The 22,570-nt window shown below is 35.9% G+C and overlaps 1 protein-coding gene across 1 annotated transcript in view; it reads right to left on the reverse strand.

The window, feature by feature from the left end:
* The window catches only part of LOC143251897 (uncharacterized), a 103,717-nt gene that overhangs the window by 44,757 nt on the left and 36,390 nt on the right, over positions 1-22,570 (reverse strand). The window contains exons 3-5 of the mRNA XM_076503233.1: positions 7,540-7,708; positions 4,041-4,228; positions 2,370-2,555 (exon numbers count right to left, since the gene is read on the reverse strand). Coding sequence (XP_076359348.1) covers positions 2,370-2,555; positions 4,041-4,228; positions 7,540-7,708 — 543 coding nt within the window. The remainder of the gene's footprint in view (positions 1-2,369; positions 2,556-4,040; positions 4,229-7,539; positions 7,709-22,570) is intronic.

Raw genomic sequence — 22,570 nt, forward strand, 5'->3', positions numbered from 1 at the left:
CGAGGCACGCGGATTAGGTGGCATCAACCACTGCCAGCTTCTCTCAAAATAATAGGAAAATGATCACTGCCCCATGAGTCACTGTCAACCCTACTAAAAATTAAGAGAAAAGTGGAGGGAGGCAGATAGAGAGATCAATAGCAGTAAAAACTGACTAAGTGCATGAAAATAAGTTTAAGAACCAGTAATGAAGAGAGAAAGGTTGTGATCTGAGAGCATATGCTTTATGACCCCTCCCATCAATATCAGCAGCATTCCAAAGGGGATTATGTTCATTAAAATTGAGGATGGCAACTGTTCAATGAGAGCATCAAAGTCTGATTGCAAGGGTATCTCTAGGAGACAGGTAGAGAGAACAGAAATAATATGACCAAAGGAAGTACGGATGGCTATGGCCTCTAGGAGTGTATCGAGTGGCAAAGACAGAGCAGGCATATGCTGATCGACCAGCATTGCCACACCTCCATGCACTCGTCCATCACACGACCTGTCATTTCCGTACAAAGAAAACTGCCGAAATGTGACTGCATCGGTAGGTTTCAGGTAAGGAGAGAAACATAGGATGATAAGAATCAATCAAACGCTTAATATCACCTATATTTGAGCAAACCCATTGACAGTTCCACTGTATCAAAGTGGCAATTTTTATTTAAGTGGAGAGCCCTTCTGTTTTGGATCATGTTTTTGTCTTTATAAGAAGGTCTATCGACCTCCATGGATTCTGCCATGGGTCGAGTGGGGAGGTCTCTGTTGGGGGATGAAGATTTCAATGATTGAGGGTTTGAACAAATAATCGTTTTGCAATTTGGGGCTAAAGAATCACATGGTTCTGAGGAAATGCCAGAAGCCAGAACCAAAGGAAGAAGATCCAGGGATCCAGTGGAAGGAATGTTAGGGATAAAGAGATGTGTTGACTTGTCAACTCCCTAAACCGCAGAGGGCAAAAGCCTCTTCACGTGGTTCGAAAACACCTATGTTGAAGGTACAGAGAGATCTGTCTGCACTCACTAGATACTAGAACACATCATATGAGAAGATTCTGAGTAGGAGATATTGTTCACAGTCTTTGTCGAAAGTAAGAGGCGTGTCAGTCACTACAGTTAAAACAGTGTGGTTCCATGTCGCATCTTACTAGAAATAATGGTCCTATCTTATAATTCAAATAACCTGCCTTGACTGTGGCATGTAGACATGGTGATGTAAATGCTAAAATCAAAACATTAGTAGGCATCATAACTCCTTCATTACGAATGGAGATTTGGTGCACCACAGAAATGTCTTGGCTGGAAAAACCAGCGAGAATCTCCAACTTTGGAATGTTCTTCAAGTCCCTCTCAACAATAATTCATTTTTCGGATTTTAGAGTAGCATGGGGAGTAACCTCGATGGGTATATTCCAGGTGCTCTTCGAATTCAGGAGTATTTTAGTGTTGTGGTGAAGATGTTTCTACCAAAATGTCTCCAGAGCGTAACTTCCTTACTGACGTGGGGAGCCAGCAAGCCTCTCTTATTCCTTTTGAACATACTTGCCGTAACGATTTCTCAGATAATTAATGCAGAATGAGAAATCTAGGTACAGTGAAAGAGTGTGATGGTGATTGCTGAACAGAGTCATTCACTTGTGCCTTTTACCAATTATCATTTTTTTCTTAGTTTTATTTGTTTATTTTTGTTCATGGATGGGGGTATCCATAGTAAATATAATGCATTTCAGTGCTTTCTGTTCCCACCCCCTATGGAGTCAGCTTCTACAAGGGGACGCACTGCAATGCCAAACAATGTCATTGCAGCAACGCCAGGGATTTGTGAGTACTATACCCAAACACTAACATCAGATATAAGGTTCACAACACCTGTTGAGGAAGTCCAATGCCGATACTCGGTTGACCCTACCCCAAATAGACTAGCCGATTGACCCTGGGGAGGGGCACTCTAATGCCGCCCGTCCACAGAAATTCAGGACCAAAGTGATGTGTTTTCTTATAGCGACGCCATATCGAACTATCTGCTATGTCCACCACTAGGAATCGAACCACTGATTTTAACGTTGTAAATCCGAAGACTTACCGCTTTTCCACCAGGTGACGCTACGTTCACATCCATCTTTTCTATATAGAAACATACTGACGCATGTAAGCCTGTCTTCTGTACTCATACAGGTTGCATCCTTATAAACTTGTAGAAGTAGTATTTTAAGATAGAAAAATTTGAGAAGTGCACCATTGGTTTCTGAAACGTTTAGATTTTAATGTGATTTTATCTGGTATGTCATCATTCAGGTGGTATAACTGAGAAAACTGGTTGATTACTGGTAATTGTTTCGAGTTCACAATTCATAAAATACACAGAACAATTCAAGATAGTCCTACCTTCTGTTCTTGAACCCAAGCTTGCGTTCTCGCCACTTGGCGGCCAGTGTCCTTAACTGGAGTCCCGCTTCGTAGCTTTTGTAGACGAAATGCCTGAGACAGAGTTGGGATTCTGTTTGTTGATGAAACTTGATCACGTAATGTTGCAGTCGATGTTGCCATATAAGAATCACGATGATTAGATTCCTTTTTGAGAACAGAAAAGTTTTATTGAATATATTTAAAAAACACAAGTTTTTGTAATGTTTTTCTTTCACTTCTTAGATTTATTGAATTTAATAATGACTGTAAAATATAAAGATAGATATTTCCAAGCAATAAACATAAAAGTTTGAACTGTGCGTGTTTAAAGACTATAAAGCAAGATTTTGTTTGGAATACACGCACAATGAAATAAACTGTATTTTTTTTATTGCGAGACTTTTAAGACTATCTGTCGCCATTCCTAATTTTTAATTACTGACCACAGAAAAGGCAGTCATCAAGCAGCACCAAGCACCAATTTTTGGGCTATGTTTTACTAGTGAATAGTTTACTGACATCACATTATAACACTCCATGGCTAAAAAGCGAATATGTTCGGCATCTGATTTCGATCCAATGACCCACAGATGTTGAATCGAGTGCCCTTAACCAAAAACCGAAAGAAAAACAATTATATGCAAAATTTGATAACGGTACCCCTTTCAGTAAAAATGCACTGTCCAAATCACTGATGATCATTCCAGCAAGAAATACGGGAGTACATATGGTAAACGTATCACGTAACCTGACAGTGGGAAAGGTCACTATTATTAAGCAATTTTTCCCAAAAAGAAAGCACGTGTGGGACTAGTGTAGAATGACTCAGAAAAATAAGCAACAGAAGTGGAGGAAGTTGACCACATTGTTTGTCCAAAATTTCTTTCTCAAAACAATAGAAAGAGCTAAAAGAGTGTATGTGTGGAAAGTTTTAAACATCTAGATGAACATGAACCACCCACCTTACTATACTGAAGATAAAAAATGTGAAATGTGCTTTCGTATCTCACAGTTTATGAACATTAATTTTCTGAACTTAAGCTATCTCTATCAAAAACGTATTGACACAATATGTGTTATGCATTGCAAAATATTTTCACGCTAATTGTTGGTAAGTTGGCAATTAAGTGGTGTAGTACCTAATAGTGTATATTAAAAACAGTTGTACTCTAGTACTTATTTTAAATGTACAGGGAGATGATTATACTGACATACCACAGCCTTTAGTCATCAAATATTATCGGTTTATTCGTTTAGAAACGCAATGATGTTCAATTATCTATCTGTGTTGTTCCAACCACAGGGACCAAGTCCCAAAACTTACTGCTATAAGTCCTCAAGCTTTCCGCTGAGCCACCAGAGGACAATGAGCAATTAATATCAGAAACAATAGCATATTTTTAACATGTTTGTTTAAACTAAGATATCGTATTTTACATAAAAAAACACTTAGTAGTTCACATGGTGAAGTTATTATCAAATTACTGGATCTATGATAAATTACGAATATGATAAAATTAAAAGTTCCATCGTCATAATAAAACAAACAATAAGAAATTAACCAGAGACAAACAAAACATAGAAAGACTAAAATTATTACCAGAAATGAACATTATTATTAATTATAAAGTTTTATGATAAACGTATTACTTCTTTACTATATCCAGGGTCTTCAGGGCTGCCAGGCAAAGCAGACATCGTCCTTGTCCTTTCTGGAGGAGCGGTAGATGGTCTAAATCCAAATGCTGGCACTGGAGGGCGCGGCGGGGCTCTGTACGGAGGAGGGACTTTAGTTGGCTTGGGTGGCAAAGCTGGTTTGATTTCATTAGAACATGTTACTGGAAATTTACAAAACACAATTTTAGTAAACAAACACCTAGTAGTGAATTTTGTCAATAAGACAAAACGCTTTTAGTTTTTAATAAAATATTATACCAGGTGTCTCAAAATAATTTATATTTAGTTAATTTTGCATTTAATATTTTATTTTACAGGTGTAATTGATTGTTATCGTTAATTAAACTTCCAGCAGACGCCAAGCTGGTTGGATATCTTTAACGAGTTCAGACATTTAACCTTCCCCTAACATGCGACTTAAATTCATTACTGTTGTTTTTTTGTGGTATAGAAAAAGCGTTTGTTACATTTTACGTAGACAACAGATGCCAATAACTTTAGTCAGTATATTAATTATGCCCGTGAAGTTTAATTAACTGTATCCACAAAACTCTACTTACTTTGGAATTGATATGCCCATTAAAAAACAAACAAACAAAAAACTATAACTCGCAAATTGCAATTTTTCAACGAATAGTGCTGTTTTGAATAATTTTCAAAATACAGTGTCAAAGGTCGTGATAAAAGAAAAGGATGGTACTTGAAACTGTGTTAATTATTCATATAGTTACTTATTTTGTTAAAAAACCACCGCGAATCATAACCATACGTTCATATGAAGATTGTACATTTAGCTTAGTTTTGTTATCAAGATTCCTCAAAAAGAGAGAAACAAATATGATTTTATTTACTGAAACTTTCAAGTAAGTAAAAACTGTACAGAAAACAAACCACACAAGAAAACTTATTGAACGCGTTATTCTCGAATCCTCGTCATGAACATGCTCGTTCTTTCAGCCGTGAAGGCGTTAACGTATGACGGTCTAACCTACAATTAATTGGTAAAATAGTCGATCACTGTTTAATTAGGTACGGTTAGCACAAATACCCTCGTAGAGTTTTGAGCGAAATTCAAATCAAATCGAACCCATTATTTCATGTAAAAGATAAGTTAAATTACGAAATAAAAATACTTAAAAAGTCGAAATGTTTACCTAATTACCTGTAACCTGTTGAAAACGTTTTCAACTTTCAAAAACAAAATAAAAAATCAACAAATCTATATTTCATTCAGTACTATAGAGAACAACATAAATAAAAAAATAGCTGCGGATACTGTAGATATTAGTTACTCAAGCTATAAACCCCTATTTCGGTTCCATACTGTTATCTAGAATTACATTTGCATGGACAAAATATTACTTGATGTAATTATAATAACCGTAGCTCATAGCTAGCTGATATGGTTCATAATGGTTTACTATAGCTATTGACTATTTGATTGCATTAGTCCGAGATGGAAAATGTAAGGCTGCAGCTGGAGATTTGTTTAAGAACATAATAAGCATTTGTAGTTTCTATGTTACTAATTCCTCTATCTATATATAATGCATAACAATGAGCAAACATATGCCCAAACTAAGATAGAAACCCCAGTAAGCGCGTATAAAATTCAACCAATAGAAAAGCAGCCTTTCTAAATAAAAAATATAACTCTAAAACACCGTTTTGAAGAAACCTTTGTGTCTTTCAAAGTAATTATTTTAAGAATGTGTGAAGTAAAATTTAACATCACGTATATTGATTTTTTTCACTGCTTCACTTCATTCATAATATCGGGTTGACTTCCTAAAGGCACCGATTGTATAGTGTACAAAGCATTGATTATCTACTTATTTTAAAAGTAATCTAACGTTTATCTATTATTGACTAGTGATTCCTGTTTCAATCTGTACTTAATCTTTTTAAATTACACCAAATGTTCATAAGAAAGCTAACTGCAAGAGATCATGGTAACATCATTTATCCTAGAATTAGTATGTTTCTAAGGCTCACTGTAGCCAGGTAGTTAAGGCACTCGACTTCTAATCTAAGGGTTGCGAGTTCGAATCCCTGTCACACTAACTATGCTCGTCCTTTCAACTGTGGGGCGTTATAATGTGTGGTCAGTCCAACTATTTGTTGGTGAAAGAGTTAGCGGTGGGTGGTGATACACTCCCTATAGTTTTACACTGCTAAATTAGAGACGGCTAGCGCAGATAGTTCTCGTATAGCTTCGCGCGAAATTAAAAAAAAAAATTATGTTTTCAGCTTACGTAAAATAAAAAAGAAACAAATCGGCTTAGTTATTATTTGCTTCCCAGTAGTATTGTGGTATGTCTGTGGACTTGTAGTGCTAGAAACAGGGTTTCGATACCCGTTGTGGGCAAATCGCAGATTTGTAGCTTTGTGCTTAATGACAAACAAACACAACACCTAAGTTATTAAGTTTGTACAACTTTTACCTCCGCCATCTAGCGTCGAAGGAGATTATGTTTTCACCCATATGTGTGTGTGTGTTTGTCAATAAGATTTCTCGAAAATGACAAAATTGATTTGAACAAAAGTTGGTATATATTTGAATTATAACACAACTTTGAAGTAATTAGCGTTGGAGAATCAAGGCCACAAAAATAAAAAAATCCTCCTGTTAACATGGGAACCGATTTTTCACAGTATTTCTGCAATGTAACTCAGTCAAAAATGATCGGATTTTGATGAAATTTGGTGAACATTGAGGAATATCATTCCTTATTGTTGTGTCGAAGTGATTCGTTGATAACGACGCACATACGGACACTTTTATTGTATTTTTTGTGAGCCGAATATGATTGATGAAAGTTGCGTGGCGGAGGTATGCACTCTACCGAGACCTCCTCTAATTGTTGTTGTCTTAGTAACTAGGATAACAGTCATTTTTTAGTTACTTTATTATCAGCACTGCAACATTCTCGTTATTAACATAACTTCAATTTCGATACTTCTTTGTTGGATTAATACAAATCTTAACAAACTTCTTTTTGTCGATTTTCAATAACTATTTTTACAAATCAGACGAATCTTATGTGTGTTTTTTTTTATATTACGCTTTGAAAATGCGAAAACCACGAAGATAAAGAATATGATACTGACAATGAAAGTGTTTTTACTTACCAGATCCATAATCATTATCGTCAGATATTAGTCGACCACTACCAAACTGGTGCCTCGTACTGGCGATGAAAGTGTTTTTACTTACCAGATCCATAATCATTATCGTCAGATATTAGTCGACCACTACCAAAGTGGTGCCTCGTACTGGCGATGAAGGTGTTTTTACTTACCAGATACATGATCACTGTCATCAGATATTAGTCGACCACTACCAAACTGGTGCCTCGTACTGGCGATGAAAGTGTTTTTACTTACCAGATCCATAATCATTATCGTCAGATATTAGTCGACCACTACCAAAGTGGTGCCTCGTACTGGCGATGAAGGTGTTTTTACTTACCAGATACATGATCACTGTCATCAGATATTAGACGACCACTACCAAACTGGTGCCTCGTACTGGTGATTTTTCCTAAAAATGGCGTGGAAGATGGTGTGATATTCTTTTCTTCCATCTTTTGATTTTCCAAAACGTGGGAGTTTTCACGCTCGCTAGCATTCTGTGCTGCCTGAAAATTATACAAGTCACATTTATTAAATTTTTCTGTTTTTGTGTTCTTAATGGGAACAAATAATTCAAAACAACAACAACAAAACATTTTTTTTCTGAATAACACAGCCTTAACAATCCAATATATTACTTATTTATTCTCATGTATTTGAGAATGCTAAGGAACAAATTTACTGGTAAAGTAGTCAATGAGAACTGTGTACATATCATAGAAATATGTAATCTCTGAGTGAAATTGTATTATTATACAAGCTTTTGCTTCAAGAACTTTCGTGTAAAGCTATATAAGGACTATTAAAACAAAGTCGTCCTTAATTCTAAACTGAAATTCTAAAACACCACGGGAATTTTTGTGTTATTTCTATCTGACCAAAGACAGGTATTTGACCCTTACTCTTATTGTGCATCTACAGCCTAAAATTGCGAACCCTCGGACGATGTAGCATATCTGAATTGGGAGGGGGCACCTCATTTGCTATGTTAACTGTAACAGTTGAAATAAAAACTAAAACAGCGACTTTCCATGATGTACAAAACTCGCTATTCCCCAATTAAAGATGAACTTTGCTAGTAAGTCAAACGTGGGGGCACATACCCCAGTGTCCTCAGATAAATCGTTTATTGGCAAGAAGAATTCATATTTATATGTCTGATTTATTGCAATAACCAATGAATTATGTAACGGGTACTAATCGCCCTACAAACAACGATAGTCAAGAACCTCCTTGCAGTTTAGTTTACTAAAGACCTACGTAAGTAACTTTCTAGCCAATGAACAACCTTTAAGATGCAACATGATTTACAACTGGTATTCGTGCAAAGAAAATTAGCTGATTCATTAGCACACAATGATCAAATTCCATTGTTTCTGGTCTTAGGCCAAAGGGAAAAGAATGAAAACTTCTCAGCTGACAGTAATTTTATTCAGGTACCGAATAACTACAGGGCGCAGGAACGCAATGAATCAAGTGACGTCACCCGAGGGCTCAGTAATACCAGAAATTCTGGTAAATCATTCTCCTGAAGAATTAAAATTATGTATTTTGCAGCTCGATAAAGAGATATAATAAAGCTTACATTAAACAGAATGATTGAGACGTTCATGCAATAACACAACATACTCTGAACACAGAAACAATTAATTTTTAGGGCTTGAAAGCTGTTGTTTTTCATAATAAAATGTTTTACTTCATTCATATAGAAACTTAAGGTAAACTGTTATTCTTAAATATACTTCAAACGTATATTTATCAATCCAAACTTTTTAATCAAAAGTCAAATTATTGTGTATGAATTTATATCACGTTTGTTCTTGTTACCCGTTAAGGTTTGATTGTCTTTGAATTTCGCACGAAGCTTCACGAGGACTATCTGTTCTAGTTGTCCCAAGTTTAGCAGTGTAAGACTAGAGGGAAGGCAACTAGTCATCACCACCCACCGCCAACTCTTGGGCTACTCTTTTACCAACGAATAGTGGGATTGACCGCCACATAATAACGTCCCCACGGCTGAAGGGGCGAGCATGTTTGATGCAACGGGGATTCGAATCTGCGACCCTCAGATTACTAGTCGAGTGCTTTACCCACCTGGCCATGCCAGCCCTTCGCTAGAGGACCAGCTTTATTTGCCATTATCTGCTTCCTTGGACGTTATTTGCTATAAAGGTGTATCAACAAAGGCAACTTATTGTCATCAAGCATTATGGATTGAAGGATCGAAAACAGAGTTCAAGGTTTGAATATAAAGGGTTTAGGGTTCAAGCGCTTAAATAGTTTCAGTTATTTAAATAAACAACCAACAGTGCATCTTGCTTTCAAATTATTTATATATCATGATTTTATTTAAAGTTAATTCATTAAGTTTATTTAGTAAGTAGTTAATTCATTGTTCAAAGGCTGTACTTTCAGGATTTCGAGAAAAATTTAAATTAAATAGAAATATTAAAACACAATGTACTGCCTTCAGCTACTCTAAGCATACTTTGTGTGTGGGCGTGTTTGAAATAGAATTATGTTAGAGGAAATGAATACAAATCAAAATGTTTTTTAATCTCAACTTGTGTTGTTGTATGTAATATTTAGCAGTCTCCATAATTAAACACGCCCATTATTATCCAAAGGCCGAATTTATCTGCGTTTCTTGAAAGAACACAGAACACCACTTATTCAGGAAGGTATTCAAAGAACAATTAGAGCTGAACGTGAATCAGTAGTTACTGTCCAAGATTCAAGTCACGATGTTACTGAACAGACACCCTACAAATTCCGGCTATGTAGCTACATAAATGCAACAATTAGTCTTTCTTATTCTTTCTAAAGCTGGACAAAGCTCTTGTGACGGCGGGTGTTAGTCGGAATAAAATTGCTTTTAATTTCAAGTTTTCATCATATCTTAATTTTACGCACTAAACATGCTCGCCCTCCCAGCCGTGGGGGCGTTATAATGTTACGGTCAATCACACTATTCGTTGGTAAAAGAGTAGCCCAAGAGTTGGCGGTGGGTGGTGATGACTAGCTGCCTTCCCTCCAATCTTACACTGCTAAATTAGGGACGGCTAGCGCAGACATCCCTCGCGTAGCTTTGTGCGAAATTCGAAAACAAAGAAACAAAAACAAAATCTTATTTTTTTTCTAAATCTTCTGAGTGATTAACCATTACTTCCATTAACTGAAACACCTTTTATCATATACGCTTCTATCAACAACTTGTGGTGGTTAAGTGTTTTCGAACGTTACTGATTCACATCGCAAACGAATGTTAATAAATTCTAATCTCGTTCGCCAAACAAGATAAATGTCCCTTAGCAACAAATAAATAAATACTTTTGCTAAGTAATTCAACACCACGGATAACATTAGCATATTTAATTTACTTTCTGACAAGTTATATAAAATATTTCTTTTGATTAGTAAAGAAAAACTACATGTCACACGTCGTTGACCCGGCATGGCCAGGTGGTTAAGGCACTCGTAATCCGAGGGTCGGGGATTCGAATCCCCGTTACATCAAACATGCTCGCCATTTCAGCTGTGGAGGCGTTAAAATATGACAGTCAATCCCACTATTCGTTGGTAAAAGAGTAGCCCAATAGTTGGCGGTGGGTGACGATGACTAGCTGCCTTCTCTCTAGTCTTACACTGATAAAGTAGGGGTGGCTAGCTCAGATAACCCTCGTGTAGCTTTGGGCGAAATTCAAAGAACGATCATTTAGCAATAATCTATAGAATTAGGAACAATCTCTCAGCCTGCATCATCCCAGGTCATGTCTAAGTTATGAAAACAAGTTTATTCTTTGCATCTGCATTTCAGTTTGAAAACAGAAATGAGACATTAATTTTTATCAATAAACTCTTGTTTCAGAAGTTTGGTAATAATCAGTTTGAAAAACTACAGAAGGTTGTTTGTTTTTTTCTTCATGACTAGTGCTTACAGTTTGCATATCTAATAATCTTGCACTCGGCCATCCCCGTGTCCTGTGAATACACAGCTTAAAAATTCGATTCCCTTATTGCAAATCAATTAGGTCGTGTGGATTTGTAAATGCAGATAACGTACAAAATAGACATTTTCTGCGAAAGTTACATTGCATGGCTTTTCGTTTTGAATCTATCCTATTCCGCGATTATGAATTCGCCAAAAGCATAGCGTTTTAACGATTCCAAGAAACAGGTATCTATGATGTTGAACTACAGAGATTAAGCAAGAGAAAACATGACCGAAAATGGTGGGAAAATTAAACAACTTGTTACGGAAGTGGTTCAAACACATAGCTTCCCATTATAGTTAAAGAACGAATCTCCCCTGAAACAAGACAATACATACAGATTTATGCTTGCATGAGTGTTATATGGGCATTGATTACAAGTTCCTTCATCACATTGACCTAAACATATGTTCTACTTAATTATTTGCAAAAATACGGACAATTTATTATCGTCTTGCAGGTGATATGAATTAAGAAAAAAAAATACAAATTGTGACGTTAAAGCTTAATCAAGGGATTATTGGATTTTACAAATTACAGATACGATGGCAACTTCAACATCTGGGCAGTCGAGAAAAAATAACAATGCAAACTTTGAATACCACCAGTTTAACGTTATGGTATTCGTAGGCAGACTGACTTCCTACAGGTAATAATAGTACCCAATCTAATTCGAGGTTCAGTAGAGTATGTACTACAAAGTTAATATGAATTCGGACTTGACTGAATTGAGAATACAAGTTAGCAGTTCAGTAAGCTAAAATACTTAATGTATTCAACACACAATAAACTAACACAACTAGGTTAACCGTGTGCACAAAACGGAGGGCAAGCATTTTTTTTTTAATGTGGACAGATCTGTGGTAAACTCTTTGAGTGAACCTACCAGACTTAGAGAATTAATAGCTCTGTACATATCAAATAGTATCAACTCTAGTATGGAGAGGTCTGTAGTAAAGTTCTCTATGTGAACCGACTATATTTAGGAAACCAGTAGTTCTGTACGTATCAAATAGGATCATTCTTCACATTTTGTCATCCACACCAAGTGGTCAGTTTGTTTATTATCGAAACAAAACCATAAGGTATTTCTGAATCTCTACAAAGCTAATTTACTAAAGAATATATTAACATGAGCATAAAGTATATTCCAGCGTCATTCTCCGCAGGAAAGTCTGGAAATATCAGAAATGGAATGATCCTTGCTAATTTATATGCAAAAACGGCTCGTTTGGGTTGAGAAAATATTTAGTTCGCATAGTTCGCTCTTCTATGTAAAATATTTTCTCAACCCAAACGAGCCGTTTTTGCATATAAATTTCTCAACAAGTGGGTTTCTCGACATCACTGATCCTTGCTAATATTCGATTATCTCAAGAATAAGGTCGTCACATTCCAAAACAAACTATATGCATGATATATGTGCTACACGTGCACCAGCTTAGGGCGAAACTTTGGTGAAAAAAATATTACCTTTCGAAACATCTGGTATTTTTCACATACCACTACGTATTGTCACGAGTATATCGCAAGAAAAATGATCCATGTATGGACTGGATGGCAATAAGGTATAATTCCATAGAAGATATCTGCAAATGGTTTAGCGTAAATTCCCCTTTGTACTTTGCATCTATTGGAGAAAATGATATATCGCCTTAGTCGCGTAGCTGAATACTTTGTCTTAATGGAACTCGTTTGAGCTCTTGGAAAACTTCCTTCGGCATGGTTGATGGATTTGAAAAAAACTTATAAACTTTGTTTTGTTAAGTATAAAACTGGTTGCACAATGGGCTATCTGCACTATATCCACCATAAGAATGATCATATCCTAAAGTTTGGTTCATGCTCTCAGACGTACATACCACTGAGCCACTGGGGGCAGTTTATAAAGAAAAAAATGAAAGTACTGACCACTGTGCAGTACACGAAAACGATAAAGTCTAATGGTCCACAACCAGGGCCATCACAGAACAAACCATCGTCAATTGAAAAGAAAACGGTAATATTGTAGCATGCAGGAATACTTTGTTCTCCAGCCCCCTCCAGTGAAATAATTCATTTTCTAGATAACTGATTATTTATTTTGCACACTATCATGGCGGCAACACATAGTTCAGGCATTTTAATATTATCTTGTTTTTATTACTTCAGCCGTTTGTTCTTTTGTTAGTTGACGCCTTCTGTCTGCAAGAAGATATTTCAGTGTTGTGTCTCGAGTTTGGGTTGAGCGAGTTAAGATATCCTTTGCTAGCCAAACTATAAAGTTAATTAAAACTGATAGCTGGTTAACGCTGTCAGGAAAGAGGTCACGAGGTTACACCATATATTAGATAAAAAAATAAGCGAGATGATGTTAGACATCCAGGCGCACTTTCTGTATTCAGTTCTACTTGGATTTTATCGTGATGAATTCCGCGAGGAAAGCTAGCGGCCAATTTATGATTCAGTAGAGATGATCGTATATTTACCTTACGGCACCATGAAGGTTAGTATCGAGAACATTAAGTAACCAAATGAATCACTAGAAAGCTTGTAATGAGAACATTATGCAATCGTGTCAACAGAAATCTTTACAACTAGATATTAAACTAGTAATTAATCTTAAATATAACAATCGCGTTCTGCAGTATATGAACAAAGTTGCGAATGTTAATATATCAAGAAACAAAATAAACATTTTATAACATAAATAATACAATTTACTCAACTTAAAATAACAGTTTTTATTTTCGAAATTTAATTCAATTTTAAACTATTGAATACTTGGTAAAGAATAAAACAAATATTTATATATAGAAGTACTTAATGTTTTTTTTAATGTTTGTTTTGGAATTTCGCACAAAGCTACTCTAGGGCTATCTGTGCTAGCCGTCCCTAATTTAGCAGTGTAAGACTAGAGGGAAGGCAGCTAGTCATCACCACCCACCGCCAACTGTTGGGCTACTCTTTTACCAACGAATAGTGGGATTGACCGTCACATTATAACGCCCCCACGGCTGGGAGGGCGAGCATGTTTAGCGCGACGCGAGCGCGAACCTGTGACCCTCGGATTACGAGTCGCACGCCTTACACGCTTGGCCATGTCAGGCCCGTTTTTTTTAATGTACCGAAGCCTTATTGGGGAGAAGATGATTATAATTTACACCATATCCAGACTACTGTTTAAGAAGAAGAAATAGAAGAATGATGTAGTGAGACACCAATTCCACCAAGACAGGCTTAAAATTAATTATGGTGTTTACGTCTTTGATTAAAAAAAAAAGTTAAAAAGAGGTTAAGCCAGAAATTAATCGCTTATATATAGTATACTACACAGAAATATGGAGTTGCATTTAAAAAACGAATTGCAATGAACAAATAAAATGAAGCAAGAAGATTCGCCTCCTTTTTTTTTTTTCGTGTACAAGCCACGTGGAAGTGTACACGTCAGATAACATTGTTTATTTCAGAGAACCAGGCTTCAAACATGCGACGTGGTACTAAATAATTTTCTAAATTATTATGTGCATCACTACCAAGTTATTATTAACTTAACAAGTAACTTTTGTGATACTAATAATGCTTGTGAAATTATCGTGGGTGACATTGTGTGGTAACGAAGTCCATGAATGCCGTTCCTCAGGTTCTTCAGACAGGCCAGCGTCCTATAATGATGACGGTTCAGAGTACCTAATACAGACAACAGAGGCGAGGGAAATACTTTTAGACAACTCATGATTAACAATCAGACACGACTTCGTGTACAATTTTCAAGATCACGCCCTTTTAAACAAGCATGCTTGCCAAACTGTACCTCTGCTCATGCGTCTATCGTATGGCACTCAATACAAAAAAATTATAGACATAATTTTACAAAACGCTATTCTTGGCGTGCTAAATGCGTTTGAATATTTGGTTAAATTAGTTAGAAAATCCTGAATTACTTTCCAAAAGAAAAACGTTTTTAATTCACTATAATCACAGTTTGTTCTAGAGTTTAATAAACACATTTGTTGTTGTTTTCAATAATGCTGTACATGCAATGTTGGAATGAAATATAATATGAAACTTGTAGCAGAAAAATATTTAAATAAAGAGTAATGGTAAAGTACTTGTTCTATAAATGCCTCCAGTTGCACAGCTTTATGTGTGGGGACTCACACTGTTAGAAATCGGGTTTCGATATCCGTGGTTGGCAGAGCACAGATAGCCCTTTGTGTAGCTCTGTGCTTAATAACAATAACTATAAATGTTAAGATAACTCATTAAGCATACTGTGAGTTTAGCTCCATTTCCAGGAAATCAAACTTGTCGAGGAATTTTTGGATATAATATGCTACACAGTAGTTTTATACGATTTGGAGCTGGTGATTTTGAATATAATGTATATCTATCATAGTTCTACATTTTTGACCACAATATTGAGAAAAAAACAAGATGACCTCCAAACATATCGCGAATCGCCGTAAATTCTACCAGTGCTTTGTTGTAAGTCCATAAATTTATCAGTGACCCACAAGAGGACGCACAACAGCTCGAGTGAACATTCTTGTAATTAGATTGCATATTACGTGTAGATGCTACCTCCTCCATCAGCACTCATAATATTCAATTTTTAACCCCTTAAATAATACATACCGCAGCATGTCAAAATCGTCTATTATCAGTAGAGAACGTCTTTAGTTGTTGCTCATCATCATATATCTCTACAACTGGATCCTTAAAGGACACTAATATCAAGTACTCGTTCTTAAACAACTGTGTTACAGAACAGTGCAAGACCAGTTTGTATATCAAGTTTTCTTTCAGTTTTTTCCCAAATTAATCTGCAGAACCACTGCCAGTTGAAAAAACCTTTGGCCCATTGATTTTTGTATATGGTTTTATTTACTGCTAAACACAAAGGTACACAATGGGTTATCTTTGCTCTGCCTAAACGGTGTATTGAAACCCAGTTTCTAGTATTACAATCCATCAGATTTGCCATTGAGCCACCGGGAGACTTGTCTATAGAGATACTTAAGTCAGTTCCAGAGCGCCTGCTTAGTGGACAGAGTAAGCAAGGCCATCCAAAAGCATGTAACCATGTTAAATACTGTTCAGCTTCGATCAACTTATCAAGTGACCATCGTTGACATGAACAGTAACCGCACTGAACAAATAGTGCACTCTGGTGACAATATCCGATAACCAAGGATTTGTGCCCCCTAAGGTCTTAATGGTATATTCCGTAACAAATATAATTAATTATTAGTTTATGATGAATAGTATCCATTTTATTCATATTTCAATACGTTAGTAAACTTCGCAAGAACCCTGCACTTACAGCCATGGCCGAAATCATTCAAAGTATAAAGATTTAAAATAATTTATTATTAGCCGCATACTTTACATTTTATGGGTTTTTCTTATCAAATCAATTATAAAGAAATTTCACGTCACAGTAAAACCGCGGACGCAAGATCATTAATGTGAATAAACAATTAAAACGTCATTCAATAAACCCCCATTATCCAACACACAACGCCTACCTACTTTAAAACACTTAAAGCTGCAATGAATAATTTCAAAACATATAGACACAACCCATAATGCCTCAAATGAAGGTATCATTCTCAACTTCGTTCCCGTGAGTTTAAACCTTACCCCTGCATAAACTTTTTACTAAATTACTTAACTGTGATTGGCTCAGCTAGTAGAGGTAATAACACAGGCTAATTTTGGACAAGCTTGTTTGTTTTTGAAATTTCGCGCAAAGCTACACGAGGGGTATCTGCGTTAGCAGTGTAAGACTAGAGGGAAGGCAGCTAGTCATCACCACCCACCGCCAACTCTTGGGCTACTCTTTTACAAACGAATAGTGGGATTAACCGACACATTATAACGCCCCCATGGCTGAAAGGGCGGACATGTTTGGTGCGGCGTGGGTTAGAACACGCGACCCTCGGATTAAAGTCGAACGCCTTAACCCACCTGGCCATGCCAGGCCTTTAAACAATCTTTGGAGGTCATTGTAACTTTTAGAAAGTGCAGTGGAGTTACTTGTATCGTGTAGTACAACGTTTAAGAAGAATAACTAAAGACTAATCAAACCAGCACATGTACATAGTTGTCATTTTTTATGACTGTTTAACTACCTTCAAATCATGTTTTGATCTTTTCTTACTTTTTATTAACTTTTATCATTAAATAACCCAGTAGCCAAATTCTGGACCTTTGTGCACACGGGATTTGTTTGTTATCCTTGTGTGTGATTTCGCATTAATTGCTCATATCAGAAGGTAATCGTTGTAGTCACTAAACTCACATTGAGTTTGAATAAATATATTGATTGATTGAGCGTTCCGTATTATTTCTATATGCAAAAACGGCTCGTTTGGGTTGAGAAAATATTTTACGTAGAAGAGCGAACAACGTTTCGACCTTCTTCGGTCATCGTCAGGTTGTTCACGTATTATTTCTGTCTAAAAGGACGGGTCCAGGTCTTAGGTTTGGTTTGTTTTGAATTTCGCGCAAAGCTACATGAGGGCTATCTACGCTAGCCGTTCCTAATTTATCAGTGTAAGACTAGAGGGAAGGAAGCTAGTCATCACCATCCACCGTCAACTCTTTGGCTACTCTTTTACCAACGAATAGTAAGATTGACCGTCACTTTATAACGCCTCCACTGCTGAAAAGGCGAGCATGCTTGATGTGACAGGGATTCGATCCTTCAACCCTCAGATTACGAGTCGAGTGCCTGAACCATCTGGCCAGGCCTTAGGAGACTATTGGTAATTTAGGATCATAGTAAATATTTGAAATGCTTCCTTGTAGTTTCTTCCGCTTTTTTGTTGAGGTGGGGAGGGTGATCAGTGACTGTTACTTGGCAACAAGTTGTTGTTCGTTGTTGCCTAACATAATCTAATTGTACATATCTGGAAATATTTTTACAACTGGTCTTGCTTATCTATATGTTACTTTTTGAATGTAAACATTACAAAACATTGCATTAAATGAAATATTCAGGTTAATTAATTTTAAACACAACGATAAAAAAGTGTAGAAGTTATTTGATTATTGCTGAGCTTCTTGTTTTAAGTTTGAGAGAGGAGTCACTTTTTCAGAATTTCTGTTATCACATATTGACATCAAAAAGTTGAAGTTGCCAGTTTTAAATCCATTTAGAGGGAGGATGCAGAGCTCATAGAAAAGCATAATTTCTTGGATTTTTGGTCAGTTACTGGCCATATTTTGACCAATTTACATGGAATTGTGTGTAAACAAACTTTTCTACATGTTCTATACATTGACAAACAAAACTTATGGACTATCTTATTTAGAGCAACTACAGAGTCAAGATGCCACAAAAAGCATAATTTTAGGAATTTTTTTTTACGATTACTTTCCCATATTTTGGCCAATTTACATGGCATTTGGTACTAAGATATTTTTTTAAATGTCCCATATACTTACATATAAAAATGTTAGTGAGGTCAAAATTTAAATAAATGTACAATTTTAGGGGTTTTGGTCAATTACATAGCAATATTTTGACCAATATGGGTGGAATTTAATACAAAGACAATCTTTGAAGGGTCCGAATATTTTTACATATTTGTTTGTCCTTTTACATGTACCAGTTATGGGTTTTAGATTCTTCTTTACACAGTTGTAGTAAGATTTTCATTCATTTGTACAACTTTCTAATGTTGACTTTAAAGTCCAAACGTTTCCACTTTCTGTGAAAAATATCGTAATAAACATAAAAAACAACAACATTAATTTCCCTCTCTTCTAGAAGGTTTCAAAGACGAATAATGTGTCAGACGATTTGATTTATGTATGAACTCATTAGCAATTCGTGGCTAAAAGAATTTCCATCTCACGATTTTCGTACCAATTAAGTGACAGAGTTGGCGGTAAAATTATAAATAATTTCTTCAACAATAAAATTCAATTTCTAGTTGGTTCTTCTTTTTTTTTTCATGAATAATCTGCTGTAAAACAAGCAGAAAATTTTAAAAGCCATAAATCTTTGAAACTGGTAAACAACAACAAAAACTGACTTATAATTGCAAAGAAACCATGGAATATGAAGTCAGCACAAAAATAACTAAAAACCAGTCCTATGGCAAACAGATAAAACGCAGTAATATATTGTCTCTGTTGTCGTACGGGATTTTGACAAATCTTCTTAACAGGCATGATTTAAATCTTATTTTTCCTATTTGTTGTTGTTTTCTTTAACGTTGTGGTATCATGAATAGGGCTAGTGAAGAAGAGAAAATTCCAGCTAAAACCACAAAACCAAATGTACAAATATATCCGATGTTAAGCAATTGAAAATACAACTGCGAATTCGCGCCTTTGTCTGTTAGTTTTTTGAAGGCCCGGCATAGTAATCTGAGGGTCGCGGGGTTCGAATCCCCATTACACCAAACATGCTTTCCCGTTCAACCGTGGGGGAGTTATAATGTTACGGTGAATCCCACTAGTCGTTGGTAAACGAGTAGTCCAAGAGTTGGCGGTGGGTAGTGATTACCAGCTGCCTTTCCTCTAGTCTTACACTGCTAAATTAGGGACGACTAGCGTAGATAGTCCTCGTGTAGTTTTGCGTGAAATTCAAAAACAAACAAACAAAGAAGTTATTTGAATATCACCGAACTCAGATCTTATTGGATTTAAATAAAATTTCACGATGCTTGTGATATTGATTTTTTCAACTATGCAAAATTAAAGGAAGTCCTCGTGGTCCTATGGAGGGTTTCGATAACTCTTTATGAGTAGAAAGCAGTTTCAAAAGTGTCTATATATACCAAAGCATTTCTATACAAAATATAGATTAAATTAATAATATACAATATTAGTTTATGTTGTCTTTCCCTTGGTTGTAAAACATGTAAGAGAAGTTAGATATTTTTCAACAAGATATATATAAATATAGTAAGTTTCGTTTTTAAAGGTCTTTTTACTGAAAAAAATATTTCAATTTTCAAAGTCACACCAGAAGGTGTCATACATTAAGCTACGCCTGTAAAATCAGATTGTCCAGTGTCCTTATTTTCTTAATTGTAATAGAATAACAGCAAAAGAATGAAATGGTTGATTTCGAAACGTAAGAATTTGAGCTTGTGTAGTTTTGTACCTTTATCACCAGTTAACTACTTAAACATGAGCAACAAGTTAATGCATAGTTCCATACATGTTCCTTTGTACAGACTTACAACGTTAAAATCAGGGGTTCGATTATTCACGATAGGTAGAGGGCAGATTAACCTATTATATGACTTTCCGCTGGTAAAAACCAGTTTTATAAATGAGACAATCTTCAATGTTTGACATAACCAGTTTCATGTTGAAAAGATGGCGGTTTTGTTTGTCTTGTATTTTGCGCAAAGCTACACGAAGGCTATCTGTGCTAGCCGTCCCTGATTTAGCAGCGTAAGACTAGAGGGAAGGTAGCTAATCATCACCACCCATAGCCGACTCTTGGGCTACTCTTTTGCCAACGAATAGTGGGATTGAACGTCACATTATAAGGCCCCACGGCTGAAATGGCGAGCATGTTCGGTGCAATGGGGATTCGAACCCGTGACCCTCGGATTACGAGTCAAGTGCCTTAACCACCTGGCCATGCCGAGCAGATAGCGGTTACTATCTATGTCAAAATGTACTTTATTTTAACGAGGTTTCCATTACTTGTCTGCTAGAACATTGTTTTTTGTTTTTTTTTCCAGCACAAATATGTCTCCTTTCATTAAGATTCGATTTATCTGCCTATTTAATGAGACTGACGCCTCCGCCAAAAGATAAAGTTATCTAGGAAAAAATAATTTTAGTCCCAAACTACTAAATTCTTCGTTTTTAAGTTACTTTTTTTCTGTCTAATGACAGCCAATCCCCTGAGATGATAACATGATCATACTGATCAGTTCTATCAGTGAGTGAAATATTTTCTGATCAGTGACTTATGGAGGGAAAAATACACGTCTGAACCACTGTTTTTATACATATCTGTTTATAAGTCTGTAAATGACTAATTAATAAAGATACGGACAAAATATAGCTGCAGTGAAAATGAGTACCCATTTTTGTTAGGCCTAAACAACTTCGATATTTCGCCAGCTCATATCATTGCAGTGTGACGTATGTATTTACCAATAGAATATTCATAATAAACACATGTTATTTTGTACAAACAGTTCTCGTTTCTATTTAACGGTTTTTCGAAAAACTAAGTTGGGGTTCTGCATTTAATCATAGGCTACTTTGACGTTTCTTTATTGGCTATGAGCGAGAGAAGTTGTCAATCCGGACGTTTTAACGTTATATTGCACCTTAATAAACAGAGCGCGATAACCAGTTGCTCTACTTGAGAAAGCAGAAGTCATGTGTGGCAATACTAATAAAAATTCATAGACCGTCCCTGAGAGCGCACGACCAGCGATAAACAAACCACTTTGATGACGGTATACATGGGTGATTAACCGCACCTGTTTCGTATAAACCTTTGTAATCATCATTGCAGTTGTATGCACACTTTTTCAGCTTTTACAACCACTGAAGCACAGATAATAATAACGTTGCACAGGTGTGGAAAAGGTTGCATGGTGCTATTGTTGGTATCTCACGACAGTAAACTGTATTAAGCCTAATACGTTTTATATTTATATATATATATGTATAAACTTATAATCAAGGCATCGTTATCAAAGTTGTTCGTAGAATATTGAAAAGGTTAAACATTTTCTAGCTTAAACAGAAATCAAACTGATCTAATGTTTGCAGAGGAATATAAAGGTGAAACCTAGTTTGTATTTACAAAACTATTCCTACAATATTGTGTTTTATTTAGACTTTCAAAATTCGTATGATTTCAACAATAAAAGACAAAAGAGGAAAGAGGGAAAACTCTAAAAATACAACTTTTGTTCCGAGTAATCTATGACGATTGCATACTAGTACGATTTATATCCCCAATAACGGATGCAACGCGATTTTAACTAAGGCGATACGACATTTTAGCAGTAAATTTACTGTTCATATCAGTAGCGATTCACTTGTGATGCAACATGTTTCTTCCATTTTGTATTTTTTTAATATTCTGGTTACGCGGGCCGCGTTCACTGAAGCTGTCCTCTGAGTCTTAAGTTTTCCAGTTCTCGCGCGAAGAGTCGTAAAACAAAAACAAAAAAGAATTTAATTCTAATTTTTGCTCATCGCTCCCTCATCGTCTGTCGTTTCGCGTGGTGTATGAAAGATACTTTATTAATAGCTTACAATCTGTTGTTTTTTTTTATTTCGCATCACATTCGGTGTACTAACATTATGCATAACGAGTGACTGGTAAATTAATAACACTCGTATGACGTGGGTGTTGAACGTATATTGTAAATTCTTTATGACTGCTTAAGA

The sequence above is a fragment of the Tachypleus tridentatus genome, chromosome 1 (genome assembly GCF_004210375.1).
Source record: "Tachypleus tridentatus isolate NWPU-2018 chromosome 1, ASM421037v1, whole genome shotgun sequence".
Lineage (NCBI taxonomy): Eukaryota > Metazoa > Arthropoda > Merostomata > Xiphosura > Limulidae > Tachypleus > Tachypleus tridentatus.